Source organism: Sceloporus occidentalis, unplaced genomic scaffold (assembly GCF_023333645.1).
Source record: "Sceloporus occidentalis isolate IW3139 unplaced genomic scaffold, rSceOcc1.0.p SCAF_3, whole genome shotgun sequence".
Classification (NCBI taxonomy): Eukaryota; Metazoa; Chordata; class Lepidosauria; order Squamata; family Phrynosomatidae; genus Sceloporus; species Sceloporus occidentalis.
Genome location: NW_028316983.1, coordinates 218764185 through 218788335, shown reverse-complemented (window position 1 = coordinate 218788335; position 24151 = coordinate 218764185). Strand labels below are relative to the sequence as shown.

Below are 24151 nucleotides of genomic sequence, written 5' to 3'. Positions count from 1 at the left end.
TGGGAGTTGTAATCACCTACATTCCAAACTGGAGGAGGCAATGGGGGAGTCTCCATCAAACCAATCTGAGGATCGATTGGAGCTGTGACTTTCTGCAGTGGATGGTAGTTATAGCCCAACCTATTTAGAGAATCACTCCAGGTTCTCAAGCAGGGAACATATTTCATATATCATCATCCTTTCACCAGAGATCCCAGTGGATGAGCCATGTATTTTGCCACTGAGTCATGGTCCCTGCTCCTGTAAGCTAATAGCAGCAAGAGAAGAACCAAAAAGAAAAAGATGGACAAATAGTAAACATATTCCAATCTCATCTCTCACCCCCATTTTAACTTAAAAGGCTGGTCTAATATTTTACCTGATAACAGCAGTCTCTCAAGTCAAGATATTGGAGCTACTGTTTTGTGAACACTTATCCTATACATTTTTTGTATGTTGTTTTACAGTGTCAACACTCATTCAACCATTAATTTAAATGGCATAGGTTTTAACCTGTACTTTAATGTTTTGTAGGAAACAATTAGGGTTGTTATTATTATTATTTTTTTAAAAGAACAGTTGGCCTGATTTAGTTGTAATTAAAACTGCAACATGTATTCCTGCACAGCAGGAGATTGGACTGGATGCCCTTGTGCTCTCTTCTAACTCTATGATTCTATGCATTCATCAGTACAAACTACAATACCAAGTGCAACTGATCATGGACAAGTGCTCATGAATTTTTTAAAAAAAGTATGTTGTTTTCGGCATTATAGATTACTATTTGTCAAATTTTGGTGTTATCCAGACCGGCGCTTTACGCCGGCCTGGATTCATGCTAGGGTTGCACAAGTGTGGTGCCACCGCAAGCCCTGCAACCCTAGCATGTCGCAGCGGTGTAAAAATGGCAGTGCCCTGTCTACATGGGCGCCGCCATTACGTGACGGATGCATAGCATCAGCACATTGTGTCGCACCTGTGACATCACAAGTGTGCCATTTGCTCACTCAGGCGTCGCAAGTGCAACGAAAAAAGAACCCGCTTTTTGCAGGTTCTTTTTCTGCTGCGGCTTCCCACCGGCGGAAAAGGAGGTGGTGGCAGACCGCCCTTTTTGGACGGTCTGTCTCCCGCCTTTAATTATTGTTGTTGTTTGCCTTCAAGTTGTTTCCAACTTATGGCAACCCTGAGGCGAACCTATTGTGGGGTATTCTTGGCAAGTTTCTTCAAAGGTTTTGTCACTGCCATCCCTGTGGCTGAGAAAATGTGGCTTGGACAAGGTCACTCAGTGGGTTTCCATGGCCAAGACAGGATTCGAACCCTGGTCTCCCAATGTCCTAACCCAATGCTTAAACTTTATCCTGACCTATCAGCAGTGAAAATATCAAATACTGTTTGAACTCTGCTTTTTCAAAATGTAGAGAAGGAATGAAAGATTACTTTCTAGTACACTTAAGGTTTTGGCAATCCACCCCTTGTTTAGAAAAAGCTGCACCACCAGCAAGAATTGAAAGCATTTGAAAAAAGTGAACAGGCTAGAAGTATTTGTTTGTCCTGATACTGCTAAAGTTATTACTGAGACTGAAGAGTTCTCTCTGGTTAGCAAAGTCCTCTCAACAAGACTAAATGTACCCACACAGAATGCCATCGTATCCTTTGGAATACCTTCTCTTTCTTTTCAGACTAGCAGAGCATCACACAGAAGCAGCACATTTGATCTACTTTGCTCTTATTTGCACATTTAACAGCTGTAACTTGTGTCAGCCCAAGTTTTGGTTGTATGATCATGGAACACCAAGGCTGCAGGATAGAGGGGAGAAAAGGTATCTTTTCTTAGCATAATACAGCAAGTGCCAAGAACGACCACAGATGTGATAGGGTGTGTATTGTTATATGATCCTTTAGTTCATTGCTGAAGTTAAAGGAAACAGGGTTGTTGCTAGGGGGGAAAAACGAGCCCTGAATCAAAATCTTTATAGTCTTCAACATGTAAACACCAGAGCCACTTTTAATGGAAACCAGGCCTTATTGGGTAAAAAGGCCAAGGTTGCAATCCTATACACTGGGGAGCAAATCCCTCTAACAGCAGGAGTCAGTGAAACAAGCCTAAGACTGCATTGCCAGTATTTTCAGTGTATGTTCTGTTTTTTAATATGGGGGCTCAAATCTGAGACCAGTCCCACTATACCCCAACAAGACATCAGACCTGGCGAGGATTGCCACGTTCCAAACTGTGCAGAGCAGAAAGGAACTCCTGGAATAAGCCACTCCAGTAAGATATGAATCATTCAACAGTGAGCTGCCACTTTCCTGAAATATGTGTGTGCCTTCTAAACAAAACCTCAGTTTCCAAAGCACAGCCTGTAAAGATTTTCCCATTAAGGAATTATTTTTGTACTTTCAAATTTCCGTTAATGCAGTAATAGACCCTCTGACTGAAATGGGGAAAAAGGATCTTCCTCTTAGATGAAACCTGTTACGTAGCACACTAAAAGCCCAGGATGCTGTTACACAACAAAGCAGCTATGGAGATTAATCCTGATTAAGTTTGTGGTAGTAGTGGTGGAGAGGCTGCACGGTGAAATTCATCCAACAAGACAAGTATGACTGCAAAACACAGTACATAGAACAGTAAAAGTAAAGGCTTAAAGGGACTGCACTTTATAGAATTAAGCCGTTCTAAACATTTGGAACTTTCCTTCTGGCTGTACAGGTTGAGCATCCCTTATCTGAAATGCTTGGGAGCAGAAATGTTTTGGATATTGAATTTTCTTTGGATTTGGGAATACCTGTATTTGCATATACATACATAATGAGTATCTTGGAGATGGGACCCATGTGTAAATACAAAATTTATTCATGTTTCCTATGAACTTTATACACATAGCCTGAAGGTAACATTATATAATATTACACAACATTATACAATATTTTTGATAATTTTGTGCACAAAACAAGTGTGTGTACACTGAACCATCAGAAAGCAAATGTCTCAGTCACTCATGAAGTATTTTTTGGAGCATTCCAGATAAAGGGAAACTCAACCCGTACTCCACAGCAGCAACTCCTCTTTCTCCCATAGCAAAACCCCCATCCACTATTGGTAGCTTGATCATTTCTACATAAGAAATGACAATGTTGTGTGAAATTGACTCAACTCACAGTCAGCTCATACAGTTTGCTGAAGAAAAGAGAATTGTTACTTCCTACCCATATTTCTGCAGCACTGCAAGCTGCAAATAGATAATGACCTGGAAGATGGTCTAAAGCAGAGGCTTGCAACTTATGGTCCTCTCCAGATATTGGACTCCAACACTGATCATCCCGTCACTGGTTATGTTGGCTAGAACTTAAAAAGAATTGCAAACAGTGTCCCTCCCTAATCTAAAGTCACCTGATACCTTGGCAAAACTATGCAGATCTGGTCACTGCCTGGATAAGAGACTACCATGAACCCTTTGAATTGTTTTGAAGGCAAGATAAATATGTAGTAATTTTTTTAAGTGTACAATGCCCCCTTCTCAAATTGACAGTTCACATTTGCAGTAACATCACAAGACAATGCAGATTCCTTAAATGCATTCATTAGTACTTCAACACAAGTCTCACGTACTTTAACACAAGTCCCACGTGTAATTCCATCATTAATTATAACCTTATATGGAAAAGCATTTTATTTCATACCAACAATACCCTGACTTATAATTAATTGGTTCAAATTGCAGGATATCAACATGAGCATTGTTGTTTCTGCTTCCTACATGAAAGTTACTGCAGTTGCACCAGTTCTTCATCCTTCCACCTCCTCCTCAGGTTTCCTTTATATCCATTGTTTTTCTGTTGGAATAGTCAATTGTTTTAACAACCACTTGCCTCTTTCCATTGCTTTTATTCTGCTCTTCTCAGGTTTTGTAATACAATTATTTGTTTGTTTTAACCTACTGTTACCTTCAATTTTCCAAAGGAAAAGAAGAATATCAATGTGGTAAATTACGGGTGGGCAACTCGAGTCGAGGAGCCAATTTTCTGCCACTGAGCCCTCCAGGAGCCACAAACCACAACCCAAGACAAAAACTGTCCACTGATTTTTAAAAACAGATGCAAGGAGTCTTTAAACAGATTTAAAAGTGTGGATTAACTTTGAGACAATCTGCCCTTTAGCCAGAGAATTGTAATCTGGAGACTCAAGGAGCTGGGACCCTCCCCCCACACACACACAAAAAACAGCCTCAGGGGCCACATGCTGCTCCATGACCACAATTTGCTTCATACATATATCCCAGATGTTTGAGAGAAGCCAGCAGCTCCATGTCTCAAATGTTAAATGATGTGCAAGAAACATAACCATAGTAATTGCAACAGAAAAGAACTCCACGCCCTCCACTAAGATGCACCCACCACCACCACCTAATGCCAGTATCTTGAGCTCCAACCTGCATCTTGAGCCAGTGTGAAGTAAATGCATGGTGCTGTTATCTGGAGGGGAAGATATGGGTTCAAATCCTGCCCTAAATGAGAAATTTTCCCTGTGACATGGGTCAGTCACTCTACGGTACTTCAAACAAGAATGTGAGGACTATGACGTAAGAATGGAGGGGTGATAAGAGAAGCCCATGTATGCCATTCAAAGCAACTGGCAGGAGTAATGAGATAAAAAAATTGCATCATCAGCAAGAATCTCATGTTAAATATAATTTAATAAGTTTTCTTCCATGATCTAATATATAAATGCAAAGGTAGTAAAGTGTTCTTCTGATGCAAACTTGGATGAAATATATTGAAGTCAACTTTTTGTATTTGATTTAAATAATCCTCAATAGCAACCTGGAAAAGAAGGAAAATTTTCTTGTTTTATTACAGTGATATGCCAAGGAGGTATTAAGAAGCAGCTACAGATGAAATATCAATTCACAGGGATCAGAACCAGACAATATTAATAGACATTAAGATGTCATGCTGTCAAAAGCAGTAGTAAAATGAACACAAATCTAAAAACAGAAATTCTGAATTTTACAAGGGTAAATTTGTCAGAAAGGAGCACTCTCTAGTTTGTAAGCCACTTGCTAGTCTTTAATTAAGTATTTACAGAGTTCACGTGCTCTCAACGCTTTGCTGCCAATCTAAGCTATTTTTACAGGGTAAAAAAATGCAGCAGGCCTACTTACTGTACAGAGAAAGGCAGGAAATGCTTTAGGTGGAACGCTCTTCCTGAAGGACCTAGCCTGGAGAAAGAAGGTCAGAAAGTATGTTCAAATTTCAAGGAATACATGAGCATACCTAGCATAAGTAAGCATTGTGCCACGTACCTACTTCATCCTTCATACATCATCAAAAGACATATATACTCTTCGTCATTTTAAAAATTTAGCAGAAGATAAAGCCCCTGGGTGAACATTTGCTCACAACAACGTAAGTGACAAAGCTGATATCACATCTGAGCCAGAAAAGCAAATGTGTCTCCCTAGTCAAGAACCATTCCAGTGCATCCCACAGGAATAACCAGCTACAGGCCAGTAAAAGTGACAAATCCTTAGCTGATGAAGAAATTCCATTCAATTGATTCCTAAACAGCTTGACCCTTTGAAGTTGCCTACTCATGGTAGATCATTAGCTCTCTTTGTATAACTACACTGATATTTCTCTCCTGGTCATGTAGAAAAGGCCATTCTAACTCTCATTTAGGAATATGCATGAATTAGCTTGTCAGTAGTGTGGGGGCCGAAGGTGAGAAAGATAAGGCAGAAAAACAGATAGAGAGACCAACAGCCAAGTGTTGTGTCCACATCTGCCTGCACAGATTGAAGTATAAGTGTTGTTATTCTTTAGAACACAAACATAATAAAAGATTACTTTCCTTATCTTTCTTCTTAAAAAACACCCCTTAATTTGCCAAGGACACAGAGTGGATCTGTGACTTCCTTGGCTTCTCAAAATTCCTGCGCAGGGTGTAAGTGTTGTTATAGTAGGAGCATTAAAAGCTGGAAGCTCAAAGCTAGTGAGTCATGATTGTTATTTTTAAATGGTCACCAAAAGGACAAGTCCCTGCCCCAAGGAGCTTAGTGTCTAAAATTAGGCACAGGAAAAGGCAATGTAAGGGGATGGCAGCAGGAGGGCAAGGGTAACAGTACAAATGTGTATTTTAGTTGAGAAGAGATGCAATGAAAGAGTGGAAGACAGCATCATATATGGAAGAATAGAAGGCAGCATCACACAGGTGTTTGTGGGGAACGTCTCCAAGGAGAAAAGTAGCAAGTGTAAAAGGGCAGTTATTTGAGCTTTGCTGGGAGAAAGGTAGAATACTAATAGTAATAATGGCAGCAGCCTGAGTCCTATATGAACACTGTGTAGTACATATTACTGTAATTACATTGCTGCATAGTGAATTCTTTGGAACCAAAACCACACTTACCAGTAAGCAGCCACAGGGTGCTGTTCCCCCGTTGATCGAGAACCTGCCTGATATTCCCACCCCCTCCCATGAGCAAGTTTTGGTGCAATGGGTAGGAATAACTTGCAAATCCCCCTTGTGCCAGAGATTGTTTATGTAAGAGGGTGGTGGGAACATCAAGCAGCTGCTTACTGAGCAACAGGGAAACAGACCCCTCTCTATTGCAGTGGTTGCTTACTAGTAAGTGGGGTTTAGGGGACTTTCACAGTCCCTACATAGCCCCTAAAGTAGGGGCTGCATAGGGATCGTGAATGCATAGCAATTGCAAATGCATAACTGCAGGTTACATATAATTGCCCAACACGATTCTGGCCATTAATAATCATTAATAATGGCAGCAAAAAAGAAAAAGAAAAAAAGTGCCTCTGGACAGTTGATGGTGCTAAAACAAGAAAAGCGAGAGGTCACGTGAGATACAAGGGTAGTGATGTAAAGAGGGACATGACATGGAGAGCTCTGAAGGCATATGTAAGAAATATGGAATCTACACCATTTCTAGTTTTTTGTGGGTTTTTCGGGCTATGTGGCCATGTTCTAGAAGAGTTTCTTCCTGACATTTCACCAGAATCTGTGGCTGGCATCTTCAGAGAATGCTTGCCTGGAAACAGTTGGGTGTATATGTGTGTGTGAGTGTGTGTGTGTGTGCGCGCACACACACACACACACTGTGTGAGCCTGGGAATGCAGGAGTGATTTGCATGTGTATTGGTCTGTTGCTGATGGCAGGCCTCAGGCTGGGAGGCTAATGCAAAAGAGGATTAGTGTCTGCTAATTGGTGATCATTATCTGCTGGGAAAGTCCTTGACTCTGAGTGGTTTCCCATTTGCATTTGCTGAGTCCTCATTTTGCTATTCTTCAGGACTGGTAGCCAAATTTTGTTCACTTTAAGGGTTTCTTCTTTCCAGTTGAAATTATCCAGATGTTTGTGGATTTCAATGGCTTCCCTGTGCATCCTGACATGGTAGTGGTTGGCATGGTCCAGAATTTCAGTGTTTTCAAACAGTATTTTATGCCCAGGATGGTTTGTGGCATGTTCTGTTACTGCTGAATTTTCTGGCTGGCCCAGTCTGCAGTGTTTCTCGTGTTCCTTGATTCTTGTTTGCACACTGCGTTTGGTGGTCCCTATGTAGACTTGTCCGCAGCTGCATGGTATGCGATAAACTCCTGCAGCTGTGAGAGGGTCTCTCTGGTCCTTGGCTGCAGACTGGGCCAGGCAGAAAAATCAGCGGTAGCAGAACATGCCACAAACCATCCTGGGCATAAAATACTGTTTGAAAACACTGAAATTCTGGACCATGCCAACCACTACCATGTCAGGATGCACAGGGAAGCCATTGAAATCCACAAACATCTGGATAATTTCAACTGGAAAGAAGAAACCCTTAAAGTGAACAAAAATTGGCTACCAGTCCTGAAGAATAGCAAAACGAGGACTCAGCAAATGCAAATGGGAAATCAATCAGAGTCAGGGGCTTTCCCAGCAGATAATGATCACCAATTAGCAGACACTAATCCTCTTTTGCATTAGCCTCCCAGCCTGAGGCCTGCCATCAGCAACAGAACAATGCACATGCAAATCACTCCTGCATTCCCAGGCTCACACAGTATATATATACCCAACTTTTTCCAGGCAAGCATTCTCTGAAGATGCCAGCCACAGATGCTGGCGAAATGTCAGGAAGAAACTCTTCTAGAACATGGCTACATAGCCCAAATAACCCACAAAAAACTATGGATGCCGGCCATGAAAGCCTTCAACTTTACACCATTTCTCATAAAAGTTATTTTCTTGGACTACACCTCCTAGACTCCTTGATGTCATGCCTTTTAAACCTAATACCAAAGCTGGAAGAGGGAAATCTAAGTTAGGTTATTATCAGAAATTCCAAGGTTTACCAGGACAGCTTTAGAAATTTAAGGATTGGCAATCAAATCTGAACCTTATTAGAAAAGGCTTATTTTGCCCTCTGCTGGCCATGAATGAGAAGCAACTTACTTCAAGCTTCACAGTCACCCATCTATTTTAATGTAGTTTTAATATATTAAGTCAAAGAGCCAATGTGGTGTAGTGGTTTGGGCACTGGACTGTAACTCTGGGGACCAGGGTTCATTTCCCTGCTTGGCCATGAAAACCACTGGGTGACCTTGGGCACGTCACACACTCTCAGCCTCAGGGGAAGGCAATGACAAACCACTCCTAAACAAATCTTGGTAGGAAACCCCCATGATAGGTTTGCCTTAGGGTTGCTATAAGTTGGAAATGTCTTGAAGGCACACAACGGTTACTTAAAATAACAACAAAAATAATGCTTTGTTCATTCAAGGTATTACAGACATAGTCCTGCCTGTGTGATACAGTTTACCAAAACCCTGAACTGGCCCTATGAAGTTCACCTCTTTTCATTGGCTCATTTAAAATACGTATGTTTTACCTTCTAGATGAGGATAAAACCTCAAGGAAAGGCACCAATTCATTAACATATTCTGAAAAACAATTTCATCCAACAGGGAATCAGCAACCGAGCAGCTTGCAAGGGTAGACAATGGGCATACAATCAAAAGTAACAGCTAAGCCTGCATAAAGGCCCTATACAGCAACAACAGGATAGGGCCTGGCAACAAAAGAAAAGAATATGGATATGGCTCTGCCAAGCAATTGAGGATATGTCAGAATTAGAGTACCACTTATATAGCCCATTCCTTTTTGTTCTATTGTTTTGTGTCCTTCTAGTTGCCTGTGTGTCACTCTGTGTTTTGGCTAGCAGTACAGTCGACAAGGTGAGGGACACAAGAAAGCCAGTTCCTTTCATATATGCAACACAAAACTTGTGAAAAAGTATCCTAAACGCAAAATACCAGCCAAGTTGGGTACAGATAGCACCAGCTGTTTAAAACAAATTTCAGGACAGTTTCTCTGAAAAATTCCTTTAATTAGGGCAAGGGTACATGCAATAATAATCCACATTTTCTAAAAAGCAGGCTCAAGCTAGTTACTTTACCTTGAAGAAAAACACAATCGGCCTAAGGTCACTTTACAGGTTGGGGCCCTGCATCAGTTTCCTTATCAAATCTTCCTCTTTTTGTTGCCATTTGCCTTGAAGTTTTTGTTTACTGCAAACTTCAAAGAACATCCAAGGACAGATATACAAAAGAATCTTGTAGCACCTCTGAAACTAACTGTGTAAAAGAGGTTGTAGCATAAGCTTTCCTAAACTTGGTCTACTTAGACAAAGCCTACAAAATCTTGTAACACTTTCACACAATTAGCCTCAAAGGTGCTACAAGGTCATTTTTTGCATACTGATATTCTAGACTAACACAGCTATGTCTCTGAATTCCAATCCAAGCATCGGGTAATTTTCAAAATGCTGCTGACATGGGACTATGATCTGGACCAGCAGTATATCCTAGACTGGAGCCCGACAGCTGTCTTTTCTCAAAAATTAAAGCAGCTAACTTAAGAATGGTTCCTCAAAAAATATGGGTAATATCCTCCATTCTGTGACATCACTGGGAGCAGAAGGATGCTATTCTCAGAGTCTCAATGGAGCATAAGATCTAGCAGACTCGACCAAGCATGTAAGGATTCCAGTACAGCTGAAGAGGTGAATTGCATGTCTGGGGACTAGTCTAGCTAAGTATGCAAAGGTTCATCATCAGAAATATGGCCACCATGTACTGAACTGGACACAGTAATCATGAACACAACGACACAAAGTAGCTTCAGTCTACATTGGTAGGAAGATTGCATGCCCAGATAAAGTCACAAAACTTCAAGGTGTATGAATAACATCATTACTGGCCCTTAACATTCATGCAAAACATCTTGAAATAATATACATATGTAGGCCAGCCTATCATGTGTCCAAGCAATTGCTTTTTCTGGTTGGACCATGGATTGCCATTCCCCAGAGGCCTTTGACAATTGTTCGCTATCAATTTAGAAGTGTGCATCTACTGCTCAGGGAAAGAGGATTGCATTTTGAAAGCCCTAGGGTTAGGTACATCTGGTATTAAATCTTGAAGGTTCAGTAGGCCAATGTTCATCAATCCAATTAGCATGTCTGTGTTCTACTTTTGTAGAGCTGCAGTAATCTAGAGGATAAATAGCTTATCCTAGAAAAGAGCAGTGAAAGTGCTGCTTTCATACTACATGTGGCTCCCCAACATAATTTATATGCCCACAAGGGCCCGCCCAAACACACGCACACGCGCACACACACACAGAGATTCTTCTATGTTACGGGGCATTTCTGCTATTTTTTTTATTTTTCTTATTTTTTGCCTCATTTTGGACTGTCTGAAGCCCAGGGGCATCCCTTTTCAAAACCAGAAGTTAATTTTGGCCCCTTTAGTGGTTATTAGGGATGCAAGAACATGACAAATTTTTCCCCAATCTCTAGGAGCATACATGAAGGTAGTTTTTATTCAAACAAAATTTGGTGCGAGGGGAATGTGTGGCCCCCAGACTTCTGATAGTTGCCCATCCAATCCTATAATCATACAATGTGTTTGGGAACAGACAATTTCACTGGTAACTGTGGCACTCTTCTTCATTTATGAAATACTATTTATGAAATGCTGTTTCTACTCAACTCACTCTTACAACTTGAAAGCTACCAAATGCCCAAGCAGTTATGATTTCCTTGGGAGTATTTTCCTGGGCAGAGACTTAGGCTTGTTCCAGACCGGCGCTTTGCACTGGCCTGGACACGTAGTAGGGCTGCCTGGAGGCAGAGCGACCACACGCCCCACAACCCTACTACACATTAGCAAGGTAACAATGGTGGTGTGCGGTGTTCGCACAGCACCACGCATTTCTTACGTCACGAGTGCGCCAATGGCGCACTCTCGATGTCACTGCAGTATCACACAAAGAACCCAGAAATTCCGGGTTCTTTTTGCTCCGCAGTGACGGTGTGCCATTTAGGGTCTGTGCCGTCCTTGAGGAGCAAAAATGGGCACCGGCAGACCGCCATTTCTTGGCGGACTGTCCCACACCATAGTTTCTTTGTTAGGACCAAGTTAAAAGTATTTTTTAAAATGTATATCCCACCTATTCTCATAACATGCTAATTGCATCTTTGAAGCTGTTTACATTTACCAGAAAGAAATCCACCACAGGTGTCAATGGGAGATTTCATTTAAAAGCAATGAACATTTTCAAAAAAGTAATTTTCATCAGCATAACAGTAGGGAGGAAAGAGTTAAATTCCACTGGCTGCAAACTCAACATAGACCAGGAGCTTCATTTCCCAAGCAGCTGCTACTTGTGCTAAAAAAAAAACATGCATTATAAATGCACAGGCACGTTTAGAGCATAATTCTCTACACACCTACACAAAAGTCAGTCCTACTGAACTGAACAGAGTTTACTTCAGGAAGCAGAGTATAGAATTGAAGCTTATTGTCATGTCTAGTTTGATCGCCATCCCTCTGGAAATTTTTCATTCTCATTTCCACTTCCAGAATCAACTGCTTCTCTCTTGTAATCACAGTCAAAGCACCAAAAATGCTTTTCACGTTCAGCCTAGGCAGAATACAGGAACGGTACTAAACAGACCCATGGATTTGAAGTAGTAGCCAACAATTAATGTATATCATGTTTAATGTGAAGTCGAAGGATTTCATGGCTGGCATCCATAGTTTTTTGTGTTTTTTTCAGGCTATGAGTCTGTGTTCTAGAAGAGTTTATTCCTAACATTTCGCCAGCAGCTGTGGCTGGCATCTTCAGAGAATGCTGGCATGAAAGAGAGTGGGGTATATCTACTGTTGGTTGAGAGGAAGTGATACATGTTAATCTGTGTATTGTTCTGTTGTTGAATGGCAAGGCTTCAGGGTGTCCATTTAATTAATGATCCACTGTCTACTGGGAAACCCTCTCACGCTGGGTGGTTCTCCTTTGCATTTGCTGGATCTTGATTTTGGTGTTTTTCAGGACTAGTAGCCAAACCAGGTTTTAACTTTCCTGTTGAAGTTGTCCAGGTGTTTATGGATTTCAATGGCTTCCCTGTGCATTCTGACCTTGTAGTTGTTGGCATGGTCCAGAATTTTAGTGTTTTCAAGCAGCATTTTATGTCCAGGATCATTTAAACAGGTGAGACCCTCTCAGGGCCGCAGGAGTTTACCGCATACAGCTGTCCACATAGGGACCACCAAACACAGTGTTCAAACATGAATCAAGGAACACAAGAGACACTGCAGACTGGGTCAACCAGAAAAATCAGCAGTAGCAGAACACAGAATGATAGAATGATAGAATCATAGAGTTGGAAGAGACCGCAAGGGCCATCCAGTCCAACCCTCTGCCATGCAGGAAATCCAAATCAAAGCATCCCCGACAGATGGCCATCCAGCCTCTGTTTAAAGATCTCTAAGGAAGGAGACTCCACTACACTCCAAGGTAGTGGCATATAACGCTGTTTGAAATAACTGAAATTCTGGACCATGCCAACAACTACCAGGTCAGAAGGCACATGGAAGTCATTAAAATATATAAACACTTGGACAACTTCAACAGGAAATAAGAAACCCTGAAAGTAAACAAAGTTTGGCTACCAGTCCTGAAAAACACCAAAATCAAGACCCAGCAAATGCAAAGGAAAACCACCCAGGGTGAGGGGGGGGGGGGTTCCCGGCAGACAATGGATCATTAATTAAATAGATACCCTGAGGTCTTGCCATTCAATAACAGAACAATACATAGATTAACGTGTATCACTTCCTCTCAACCAACAGTATATATATCCCACTCTCTTCCATGCTAACATTCTCTAAAGATGCCAGCCACAGCTGCTGGCCAAACATCAAGAATAATCTCTTCTAGAACATGGCCTTATAGCCTGAACAACCCACAAAAAACTGTATCATGTCTATTACTAAAGAGACAAGGTGCATTATAGCCTGATCAAGGTGGCCATTTTACTGCATCAAGGAACAACATTTACAAAAAGACCATTAAAGAGATTTCAGCAAAAGCTTGAAACTCACGTGTTCTAGATGAACATGTGCTTGACTGGCAATGTCGTATATGACATCTTGCATTTTCTTCTCCTGTTTACGTCTTATGAAATCTTCCTGTGAAACGCCATGCTAACATAGCCAGAAGAATGGGGTGGAGAGACAAAGCAACACAGACAAGTTAAAAACAGTTCTAGCAAGTCAAGTAGGAGGAGGTTAAACTGCTATCCTAAAGGCATATTGCAAGCATACTGTTATTATTGAATACTTTTGAATTTGCATTTTTAACATTTAACATGCTACTTTTCAACCTTTAATTTGGCATGGTGCAATCTCAGGAACCTATACTTCAGAAATCAAGGAAGTAATTTTTCAATTTATTTTTCAGATGCATCTGCCAGAACCTCCTCACTGACATGGCTGCTAGCAATAAATACAGAGTTGTATTCCTGAACGGATTCTGGGAATTGTAGTTCAACAAAATAACTTCTTCAAGCCCTGCACTTTATTCTTCATTAAAGGTTGTTCATACTCCTTCAAGAAATATTCCACAATACAGCGGTCCCTTGCCTTATGCAGGGATCCATTCTGGACCCTGCTGCATAAGGCAAATTCCACCTATGCTCAAGTCCTATTGAGGATAATGAGGCTCATGCACGCAACAGCATGGCGGCGTGAGCGTTGCGGGCACATGTGCCATTCATTAAATGGCATGGGGCTTCCAGCATAAGCTGGAAGCTGCGTAAAAGGTGCCCACGTATGACGTGGGTGCATTGTATACTAATCAGAAAAAGACAACAAACAGTATGTGATACTATTCTGCATCAACATAAAATGTAAGAAGTGCTGCTATGTGCATGTCAGAATTTTAAAAGGTAAGAACAGCCCAGCTAGGATAAACCAAAAATTCAACTCATACAGCATCCTGTTTCCCACCTCACAGGATGGCATTCAGAGGCACACTGCCTCTAAATCTGGAGGCTGCATATAGCCTAGAGCAGGGGTAGGCAACCTGTGGCCCGCGGGCCAGATGCGGCCCGGCGAGGCCTTGGGACCGGCCCCAGCCCGGTCCTGCCGGGGCCTTTGGGGGGCAATTGTCTATAGAAGCCTCAGAAACATGTATTTATATTAACATTTTTTAGAAAATCAGTAATTTTTTTCGCGTGTCCTCCATTTTTTTTTTTAAAAAAGTCCTCCATTTGAAAATTTTATCCTACATTTGTCCTGGTTTATTTATATATTTAATTTCTAATTTTTTTTAATTATTTATTTTTTCGCTTCGGCACCCCAGTTGTCTGAGGGACAGCAACCCGGCCCCCGGCTCAAAAAGGTTGCCTACCCCTGGCCTAGAGTCTGACAAAGTTACTTTTCTGGATTATAATTCTGTATTATAGCTTTGGGAATTGTAGTCCAACAAAAGTAAATGTTTCCAGGTTCTTTTATTGTCCTTTGTTATCAAAGAAGCTGTGACTACTAATTTAGGGGATGTTGAGACATATGTCTATTGGTCATTTAGGGCTTTTTAGGACATCCATTCATCTTCCAATTGATATGTTCCACTGTGAAGTATAATGTTGGAAGCAATATGAAAATATTGCATTGTTGGAAATCCTCAGGTCCATTGTAGGATATTCTGCTACATGACAAAATAAGATGATACATTCTTATCAGCACCACTACAGTTCCTGATACAGAAGCTGATCTGACATGCAGTTGAATCTGTCTTCAAAACTGGTGACAGAATAGTGTGGTTCCCTACACCTAAGGATGACAGACTAGCTTATGGGCATATGCTAGGTGACATAAAACCCATAACTCTGTCCTCCAACATCTCATGGCTGCTCCCTACACTCCGTGCCTGCTACTTGCAGCAGCTTCCTCATAATTTAATGGAAGGCTGGCCCTGAGTATATTTTACATACATTCACCTGTCTTTAACAGGCAATAAAACTGATGAATATGTATGTCTAGATAGGATTTGTTACATTAGTAGAGAACTTCATCTATGATTTTAGAGAAAGCATACTGACTATTCCACATAGATTTTCCTTCCCCTTCAACACACAATCACATCCCTTGCAGCCACTTGACCACATGTATCAGTAATGTACCTGTCACAAAATACAACAAATAAAATTTCTTCTGAATACTAGGTTCGCATTTCCTTCTTCTTTATCTTACTGTGAACATGTGGCCAACCTACACAGCCAAGATAAGCTTTTTCAATGAATGAATGATAATGGAAACAAACACTGCTCAGCAACCCCACTGAAAACTATTTTGAGTTGAACAGAGCTTGAGAAAGTAACTTTTAGACTACTGCTCCCAGAATCCCCAGTCAGAATGGTCTGGGAATTCTGGAAGGTGCGATACAAAAAAGTAACCTTTCCAAGCCTTGGTGTTAGATCCCAGTTATATTGCCTTACCAGCATACATATGTCCATGGGCAGAAAGATCCTCCCTCTGCTAGCATGGTACGGAGTAGCTCTTAAGCAGGTTACTATGCCTTGTGCCTTCCCAATGTGACTGGCTGCGTGGTCTGCATGGATGTCCTTCACACCTATGCTCACAAAAACATACATTCCAACAAACTATGATTATTTATTTTTTAAAATGAAGTTTAACACACACACACACACACACACACCTTTTCTTATCACAAAGGCACAGACAATAAAATACAGATTAAAAACAAAATCTTGATTAAAACACAACAGCAGAACAAAGAACACAAAAATACAACCATGAAACTAATTTTTTAAAAAAGCCAACACCCAAATGGTTAGGTTCCATTCAGTCACAGACCAGTTCACATAACTGTCAGAATAAAAAGGCTTTTGCTGGCCAACAGAAAGACAACAGAGAGAGAGCAACCCTGCCCTTCCTTGGCAGAAAATCCAAAAGCAGCCACTAGAACAGGACCTCTCTCACGTTCCCACCAGATATGCCTCCAATAGTTATTGACCAACCCAGGCTGGTCTGTATGAGACAATGCAATCTTTGGAATAGCCTAGCTGGAAGACTATTCAAGTTCAGCTATGCCTAGGTTTATGGATTAAATCCTAAGTGTACGTACTAGAATCCACATCCAACCAACTCCATTGGGGATTTACGTCCAAGTAAACATAATCAATGCTCCAAAGAATTATTTAAAACACAAGCAACATTAAAGAATACTTTGATTTCACATGTTTGTTAAACTGTTTCAGATTAAGACTACATGCTATGCAGCATGTATTATTGCAGACATGGGATTCTAACACTGTTTTTACAATAAGGTTATAGTCCTCGTTGGATCCCCAAGTTCCAGCTACCAAATTTTGATAAAGAGTTTTTTTTAAAAAAGACTATTCCTTGTTGCTATTGTTCTTTAAAAAATACCTATGTGCCAAAAATCACTGATTATCTACTTGAAATCACTGGGGTACACTAGTAGATCTGAGCCAACAGCTCATGCCTGTTTCAAGCTCCCATTTGTATCACAACTGCTAATACTGTAACTGCACTGTTATGAAAAATTGCAGTCACATATCGGTAACTGAATTCAGAAACTTCGACTTGTGTATATCTATCACAGAAAGCCAAGTTCCAAACATACACCCACCAAGTGTTTCCAGAGTGAGATAAAGGAGGACACTCTGTGTGTTTTCAGCATATGCTTCAAGTTCACTGATATCCCGATATCCTCTATCATCCAGATTTTTTTCCTAAAAGTTTGAATACAGAGAAAAGGCTTCATTATTTGAATGATCTGCCTATATCAAAAACAACTCAACATAAAGGTGGTTAAGAGAGGGTCTGTGTTCACAAGTACCCACTCACCTATGCATCATCTGTATAATTGAAGACTTTCATTGGCTTTCCATCAAGCAGAGATCACCTACTGACCTGTCTAGTACCTACATGGGGTTGTTTCCCAACTTAAAGAGTTTCTTTTTCAGAAAGAGGAGAATGCCAGGCAAAGGTGGTGCGGTGAGGGGGGATTAGATGAGGGCAATCACTTTAGATTTCGGTGTTGCAGTGGACCCTCTGTATTGGCAGGCTGGCAATCCATGGGCACACCTCATATTATTCAGTGATGGCACTGCATGCAGGCATGCTGATACATCTGTGTGCATTTTGCCAACACTGAACAAAACTATCCATATATTTTGCCATCTGCAGGGCCCTCACTGCAGATGGAAAAGGTCCACTATATAACAAACAAGCTTCATTTATATACCGCTTCATACTGCCTAAACAGTGTCTAAGCGGTTTACAACTGTAAGCTAATTTGCCCCCAACAGTCTGGGTACTCATTTTAGCGACCTCCTTGGAAAGATGTAAGCCTGAATCAAGCTTGAGCCCTTTTGCTGGTCTTGAACTCGCAACCTTATGGTTTTGAGTGAGTGGCTGCAGTACAGGCATTTAACTACTGCACCACCAGGGTTCTTATATAAGCCTTCTGTCAGGACTGGGAAGAATGTACTTCCCCACACCTATCCCCTTACTTTTAATAACAAGTTTGGGGGTCTAAAAAGCGCCCTTGTGTTCTGTAGTCACTAACAAAGCAGTTGGCCACAATTTGAGGTTTCCCTTGTCTCAGGAGTGGCATTTCCCCCAAACTACAAAGTGATCAGATTTGGAAAAAGCACCCCTCTCCCAAGTTCAGATCAGGTTGAGGCCCTCAAAATGTGGCAAAATTTTCCCTACAGGCACATGAGCAAGTTTTAAAAAGACAAATGTAAACTTGAAGGGGAGGCACAGTGGGCCCTGGGGGCCAGGAGGAACTCACAAGCTGCTCTTTGCCCACCATTACAGTAAGAGCAAAACATGTTCTCTACAATAAAATCTTTCTTCCGCACACTGGGATTTCCTGAAAGATACCCGCCTTTGCAAATTCCTTAATTAAGCTTGTGTTTATCTTCCAATGTCCAAATACAAAACAAAGCATACCATATAAACAATACAGTACATAATGTGATAAAAATCACATGCTACAACAAACAGACCTCTCCGCTTGAGAAAACACCTCTGCCTATATATATATCAAACCACTGCCTAGTTTGATTATGAGCAAAAGGGTGGCTACATGCAGAGGAAGATTGAATTTCTTCATCTGCAACTATGTAGAATGATGAAATCTCAATAGGTAAATCTCTATCAAATATCTCTCTGTTTTATAGAAGTTAAATATACAAGGGACAATAACCATCACTGTGAATGCTTTTAGGCCTTTCAGAAATATTCTGTACAAGGAGTCACCACAGTGACATTCAGGAACAACAAAACAATAATTTTACATAAGAAAAAGTAGTACAGAAGGATTACAGGATGGATGTGAAAATGTGAATCAATATCGTAATTTATCTGCCATGGCTCCTCCAAAGGAATCTGACGTTTTATAATACTATGCAAATACCCAGAGTTCCTTATTAGAAATCTTTAGGTCACCACACAGATCTCAGCAGTTTCCAAGGGTTTCTGGGGGAGAAACAAAGCTGCATACCTGTATGAAGGCTGATCTTTATCTTCCAATTTCAAGAACACAGACCAGGATCCAATTACTATTGGCACTGACAGAAGAAAGCCCATCAGCAGATCTTGGAGGAGGGTTCTCACCATGCCAACTTCTTGCGCTTTCCATATTTGATATGGAGACCTACTAAATACTCCAGATTACTATTCTGAGTGGCACTGAAGGCTGGAGGGAAGTAGTAAGCAGAGAAGACAGTATCCATTTGCAAGGACATGGGGACTATGGGGTAGAATTGCCTCCTCCATGATCCAGTGATGAGCCTCATCAGACAGTATACAAAGTGATTCTGGTCTTTGCTCTTAAAATAAAAGATCAACATTAACAGAGTATCCTGATTTTTAAAAATTAAGTAAAAACAAAATCAAGTTGCTAGGTTTTTAAAGCAAAACTCACCCTTTCATCAATAATCTTCATAAGCCACCTTTTGTTCAAGTTTTGTCGCTTGACTGCCTAGAAGTGGGTGAACACAATTTCATCATTTAGAAAACAGTGAAGAACTAAATCAAGATACAGTTACGCCAGGAAATGCACAAGACATTACGGAGAAAAGATCTGTAATTCTTGTTAAATGATCATAATTTCTTTGTATATTTTATTATTTCCCTTGCAGAATTCAAAGACATGGCCATGTTAATCTGTAAAATCAGCATGCAAAGGGATCTTGTAATACCTTTGAGAATAACTGAAAGAAAGAAGCTGGTAGCATGACCTTTCGTAGACTTAACTGAAAGAAAGTAGCTGCTATCCTTCTGGCGGGCCTACCCACCTGAGCTTCTTGATTGATTGATTGAAATTTTATTTATATACCGCCGTTCCTATGATCACGGCGGTTTACAAACAGAATAAGATGCAATACGATACAGGTTACAAATATAATACAATAAAAATCAGAGTTTAAAAATCAAAATTAACAGCTAAAGTCCTTCATAAAAAAAAATCGTATACTACTATATATCATTAAAATCCATCATTAATCAATCAAAATAATAAAACAATATAAAAATACAATAAATAGTGTGCAGGAGCAAAACAGTCAGGACATGTGAGGGAAGGCTTGACGAAATAAATGAGTCTTAAGGTTTCTCTTAAATGACTCCAGGGAGGGGGCTAAGCGGAGCTCCTCAGGGAGAGCGTTCCAAGACTGCGGGGCCACCACAGAAAAAGCCCTTTGCGCAGTCGCTGCGTATCTTGTCTTGAGAACACTCAAAAGTTTTTCCCCACGAGATCTGAGAGTGCGGGGCTGATTGTATGGGGAAAGTCGGTCCTTCAAGTACTCTGGGCCCAAGCCATTTAGGGCTTTATAGGTAACAACCAACACCTTGTATTGTGCCCGGAAGCGAATTGGCAGCCAGTGCAGATCTGCTATAACTGATCTTAAAGAATCTTCCACACTTGATTGACTAGTACAGAAACAGATAACGATTTGGCTATTTTAATGACTGTGCATGTATTTTTGTGTGCTTTTATTGACATTTTGTAACTGTATTGTTCGATTTTATCTGTTGTAATCCCGCCTCAATGCACAGGGAGAGGCGGGAAATAATAATAATAATAATAATAATAATAATAGTTATTGTTATTGTTATTGTTATCAGACTTGAGATTACTTCCCTTTACATACTATTTCCCCTTCAGTTTAACATAAGTGAATTCTAATACAGCCTTCTGCTGTCACTTTGTTATATAGAGTAGCCACCAATGCAAGGACTGTTTTCAGAAAAGACTAAAAAGATGACCCTACTCCCATTTGCTGCAGAAAAATACCCTGAACTCAACCAGTTTTTAACCAAACACTTGATTCAAGTCAAGCTGTAGTTTTTGACAAGGAAGTAGAGGGAAAGAGAGAAAGTGTTGCTAAGATACCTAGAGCAATCGCTCAGCAACAGCAATTCTTAGAATATACCAAGGTCCAAACATCCCCTTTAGAAGTCTGTAACTTAGTTTTACATACAATCTGTTCTTCAAAGTGATGTGCGTAGCAGCTGAGGACACAACAGTTGCAATAATGTTATTAAAGAACACTCTCCACACACAAATATTGCTATCAACAGTACATTCTTTATATGAAAGGAAAAGTACAAAAGCTGCTATATATAGGACAAAAAAATTAACATAATACAAGTAACAAAACACAATGCCCTCAGCAGAATAGTCAAACAATGAAAACAACATGCTCATAACAATACAGCAGTGTAAACTGTTCTACCTTACCTTGAGAGTGTGCACCATCTGCAAAACCCCATCTGGACCCTAATTCACTGATTAAACAAATGGTCCTATTTGGCAAGGATTGATCTGGAAGCCACCTGACCGCACTGAGATCCCAGATTCAAATCCAGATTAAAAATTGATGATCCATGCCTATCACTGATTATCATCAGAAATGTTACAAAAGCTAGAGCATTTAAAGGTTGTTTTTTTCAAGGTGCTGCCAATTATCTTTTTTACTTTCTTGAGCAAGAAAGTATTGAGTATGCAGGTGTCATCTCTTCTGAGAAAATCAAGACTGGCAAGGTTCAGACGAACAGATGTAAAGATTTTTGTGCAGTTACAACAAGACTGATATTTTGATGGTATGGACAATTTTAGAGACAACTGTAATGAAAATGAACTATAGCAAGCAGATAGTTCCAGAAAGGCAGAAACGCTGGTTTCTGTAGAAGAAAAGCCCTCAAATGGGGGAGAGGGCATGATACTTGTTCTTTTGCAGGCAACTTTGCATGAAAGCCATCTTGAGAAACCTACAGAGTTTAAGGAGGACAGATACAGGCCTGGGGGTTGTGATGCTTATAAATCAAAACCTGCAAACAATGAACAAAGGCAACATTGGAATAGCCATCCGTATTTTGCACTACCCAACCTCACCTGTATACTGCCTTGTCCTACCTAACTGCAATGCTCTGTTCTTAGTTGAACGCTTAATTTAAATCAAGGAGTTTTTGACAAAGTTTAAGATGTATAATGGAAACTGTGGTGTTCCACAGCAAAGCCAAGCTTACAAGAGGAGAATTAACATGTCTTACTACAAGACTGAGCCACAAGCAATCTACAGGCAGTGTACTTTGAAGGTTCGCTGTATTAGCCAGGAGCCATAAAATGCCGACATTGAAAGCAGCAGCCACAGAAAGTAGACCACTGGAATGAGAAGGATGGGATGCAGAGCAGAAGTAAGCGTTGGGAGCTGAGGAAGTAGAGGCAGTCGCAGACATACACATAGCTGGATACCTACCAGGAGGTGTGGCCTTCGACAGGTGGGGACAGTATTCATTACAGCGAGCAAGAGATTCACACTTGGGTGACAAAAGCTTACTTATCCACTTAGGCTAGCAGGGATCCTTTATGGAAAAAGTTGCTAGGAGGCCAGAGGGTAGTAGTGGTGTGGTTGACAAGTCAAAAAGGTAGTGATGGAGGAAACACGTATGCAGAGAAAGGAGACAAGTAAAGCAGGCACAGACCTCTAAAAATCCTTACTTATGGTCATGGTCCCCTTTACACTGAATGGGAAGAAGGTCTATCTTACTTTAGGGAGCAGTGGAACTGGTATGAAGAAGTCTGATTTATCTTAAGTGCACCTTCCACATGTTAATGAGAGAACTATAATGCGTCCTTGAACAGATTAAGCCCAAACTCTCCCTGGAAGCCAAAATGACAAAACTAAATCTGTTGTACTTTGGCCACATCACGAAAAGGCACAACTTGCTAGAAAAACTATTATTATTATTATTATTATTATTAAACTTTATTTCTATAGCGCTGTAATTATACACAGTGCTGTACAAAGTCGGTAAAATTAGGAGTAAATAAAAGCCTGCCCAAGGGGTACACTCTAAAATAATAACAATTAAATAGAGGAATAGATAAAATTACCATGTAGGAAAAAGAAAGACAAATTAAAAACATCAAATATAAAAGCAGATCACATCACATCAAACATTATCAGACAGCCAGATGACAATCACAAATTCCCTGAGAACGCTTCCCTAAACAATATGGTTTTCAGCTCAGCCTTAAAGCTGGTTAGGGAAGTGATGAGTCGTGCATGCAGGTAATAATGTTAGAGAAGGCAGAAGAAAGAAAAGAAGACCGCATGCTGGATGGATGGACTTAATCAAGGAGTCCATGGGCCTGAATCTACAGGACTGAAGTAGGGTAATTGATGATAGGGGGGCTTGGAGATGTCTCATCCACAAGGTCACTGTGAGTTGGGGCCAGCTCGAGGGCAGTTAATAACAACAACAACAACAACAACAACAACAAATCAACTACAGCAAGAAGAGATCAATGCTGTAGCAGTACTGAAATTGCTGATGCATGCCTACTATAATATTAAAGAAACTTGTCTGATGGGCATTCATGTAAACCAACTTAATCATCTTGAAGGAAGCCAGGCTTTATGTACAATAAATACACTGCTCCCCAACAGAAGCACATTTCCAGTAGGGAGGAGTATTTATTGTGGACATATCACAGGCCTCATTGGGGCAGTTGTGGAAAGACCAACTATCATCCCAAGTACAGTCAATGATGTACTACCAAAGGGCAAGTTAACTGCTCTGCATTTTATTGCTCTGGACTTAAAAAGCCTGCTTATCTAATACAGCATCCTGTTTCCCACAGTGGCCACACATTAGTAAATTACTTTTGTATGATTTTATCAGAAGATGGGGTAGTAATCTTGAAAATAAATAAATACAGTGAAAGACACAGTACTACCCACATTTTAATAGCTTGTGCTTGTATGTCCAAAAATACATAAAGCAATACTAGAAAATGTACTTTCACATTATCCTGAAGTGGAGTACTTGAAGTGTTTGGTGTGACTCTAGGTGCCAGTCAAGGAATACAAATATGGTCTGCAATATTTATGTCAGAAGAGAAAAAAGCTAATTGCTTAAGCGACACCATTGTGCTGAGACTCTCTTCGCTTTCTGACTCACAAAGAGTAAAATTATGACTCATAAAAGGGGCAATCAGAAGAACAAGTCTGGACAAGTCCACAGACAATATGCATAGTAAACAAGCTGCGTGGAAAGGAAAAAGGGGAACAAAAGCCAAGTTCATGAGGTAGGCAGAGAAAAAGGATTTGGCACAACTATCCAAGTCCCTTCCTGTAGGGAGAGCTCAGTGACTGCAGAGAACAAAAGCATCCTGCCATGTACTGATGTGTGCACACCAGTACATATGGTGAGAACAAGTACAACAGCATATTACAGTGGTTTATATTGGGTTAGGAAAGAGAATGCACAGGA

At 40.6% G+C, this 24151-nt stretch overlaps 1 protein-coding gene across 5 annotated transcripts in view; it reads right to left on the bottom strand.

The window, feature by feature from the left end:
- Positions 1 to 4655: 4655 nt before the first annotated feature.
- The window catches only part of NDUFAF6 (NADH:ubiquinone oxidoreductase complex assembly factor 6), a 39703-nt gene continuing 20207 nt past the window's right edge, over positions 4656 to 24151 (bottom strand). For all 5 annotated transcript variants that reach the window (XM_089517661.1, XM_089517665.1, XM_089517663.1 and 2 more), the window contains 6 exons: positions 19296 to 19352; positions 16989 to 17091; positions 15811 to 15944; positions 13415 to 13516; positions 5142 to 5198; positions 4656 to 4800 (listed from right to left, as the gene is read on the bottom strand). In XM_089517661.1, coding sequence (XP_089373787.1) covers positions 4672 to 4800; positions 5142 to 5198; positions 13415 to 13516; positions 15811 to 15944; positions 16989 to 17091; positions 19296 to 19352 — 582 coding nt within the window. In that variant the 3' untranslated portion in view covers positions 4656 to 4671. The remainder of the gene's footprint in view (positions 4801 to 5141; positions 5199 to 13414; positions 13517 to 15810; positions 15945 to 16988; positions 17092 to 19295; positions 19353 to 24151) is intronic.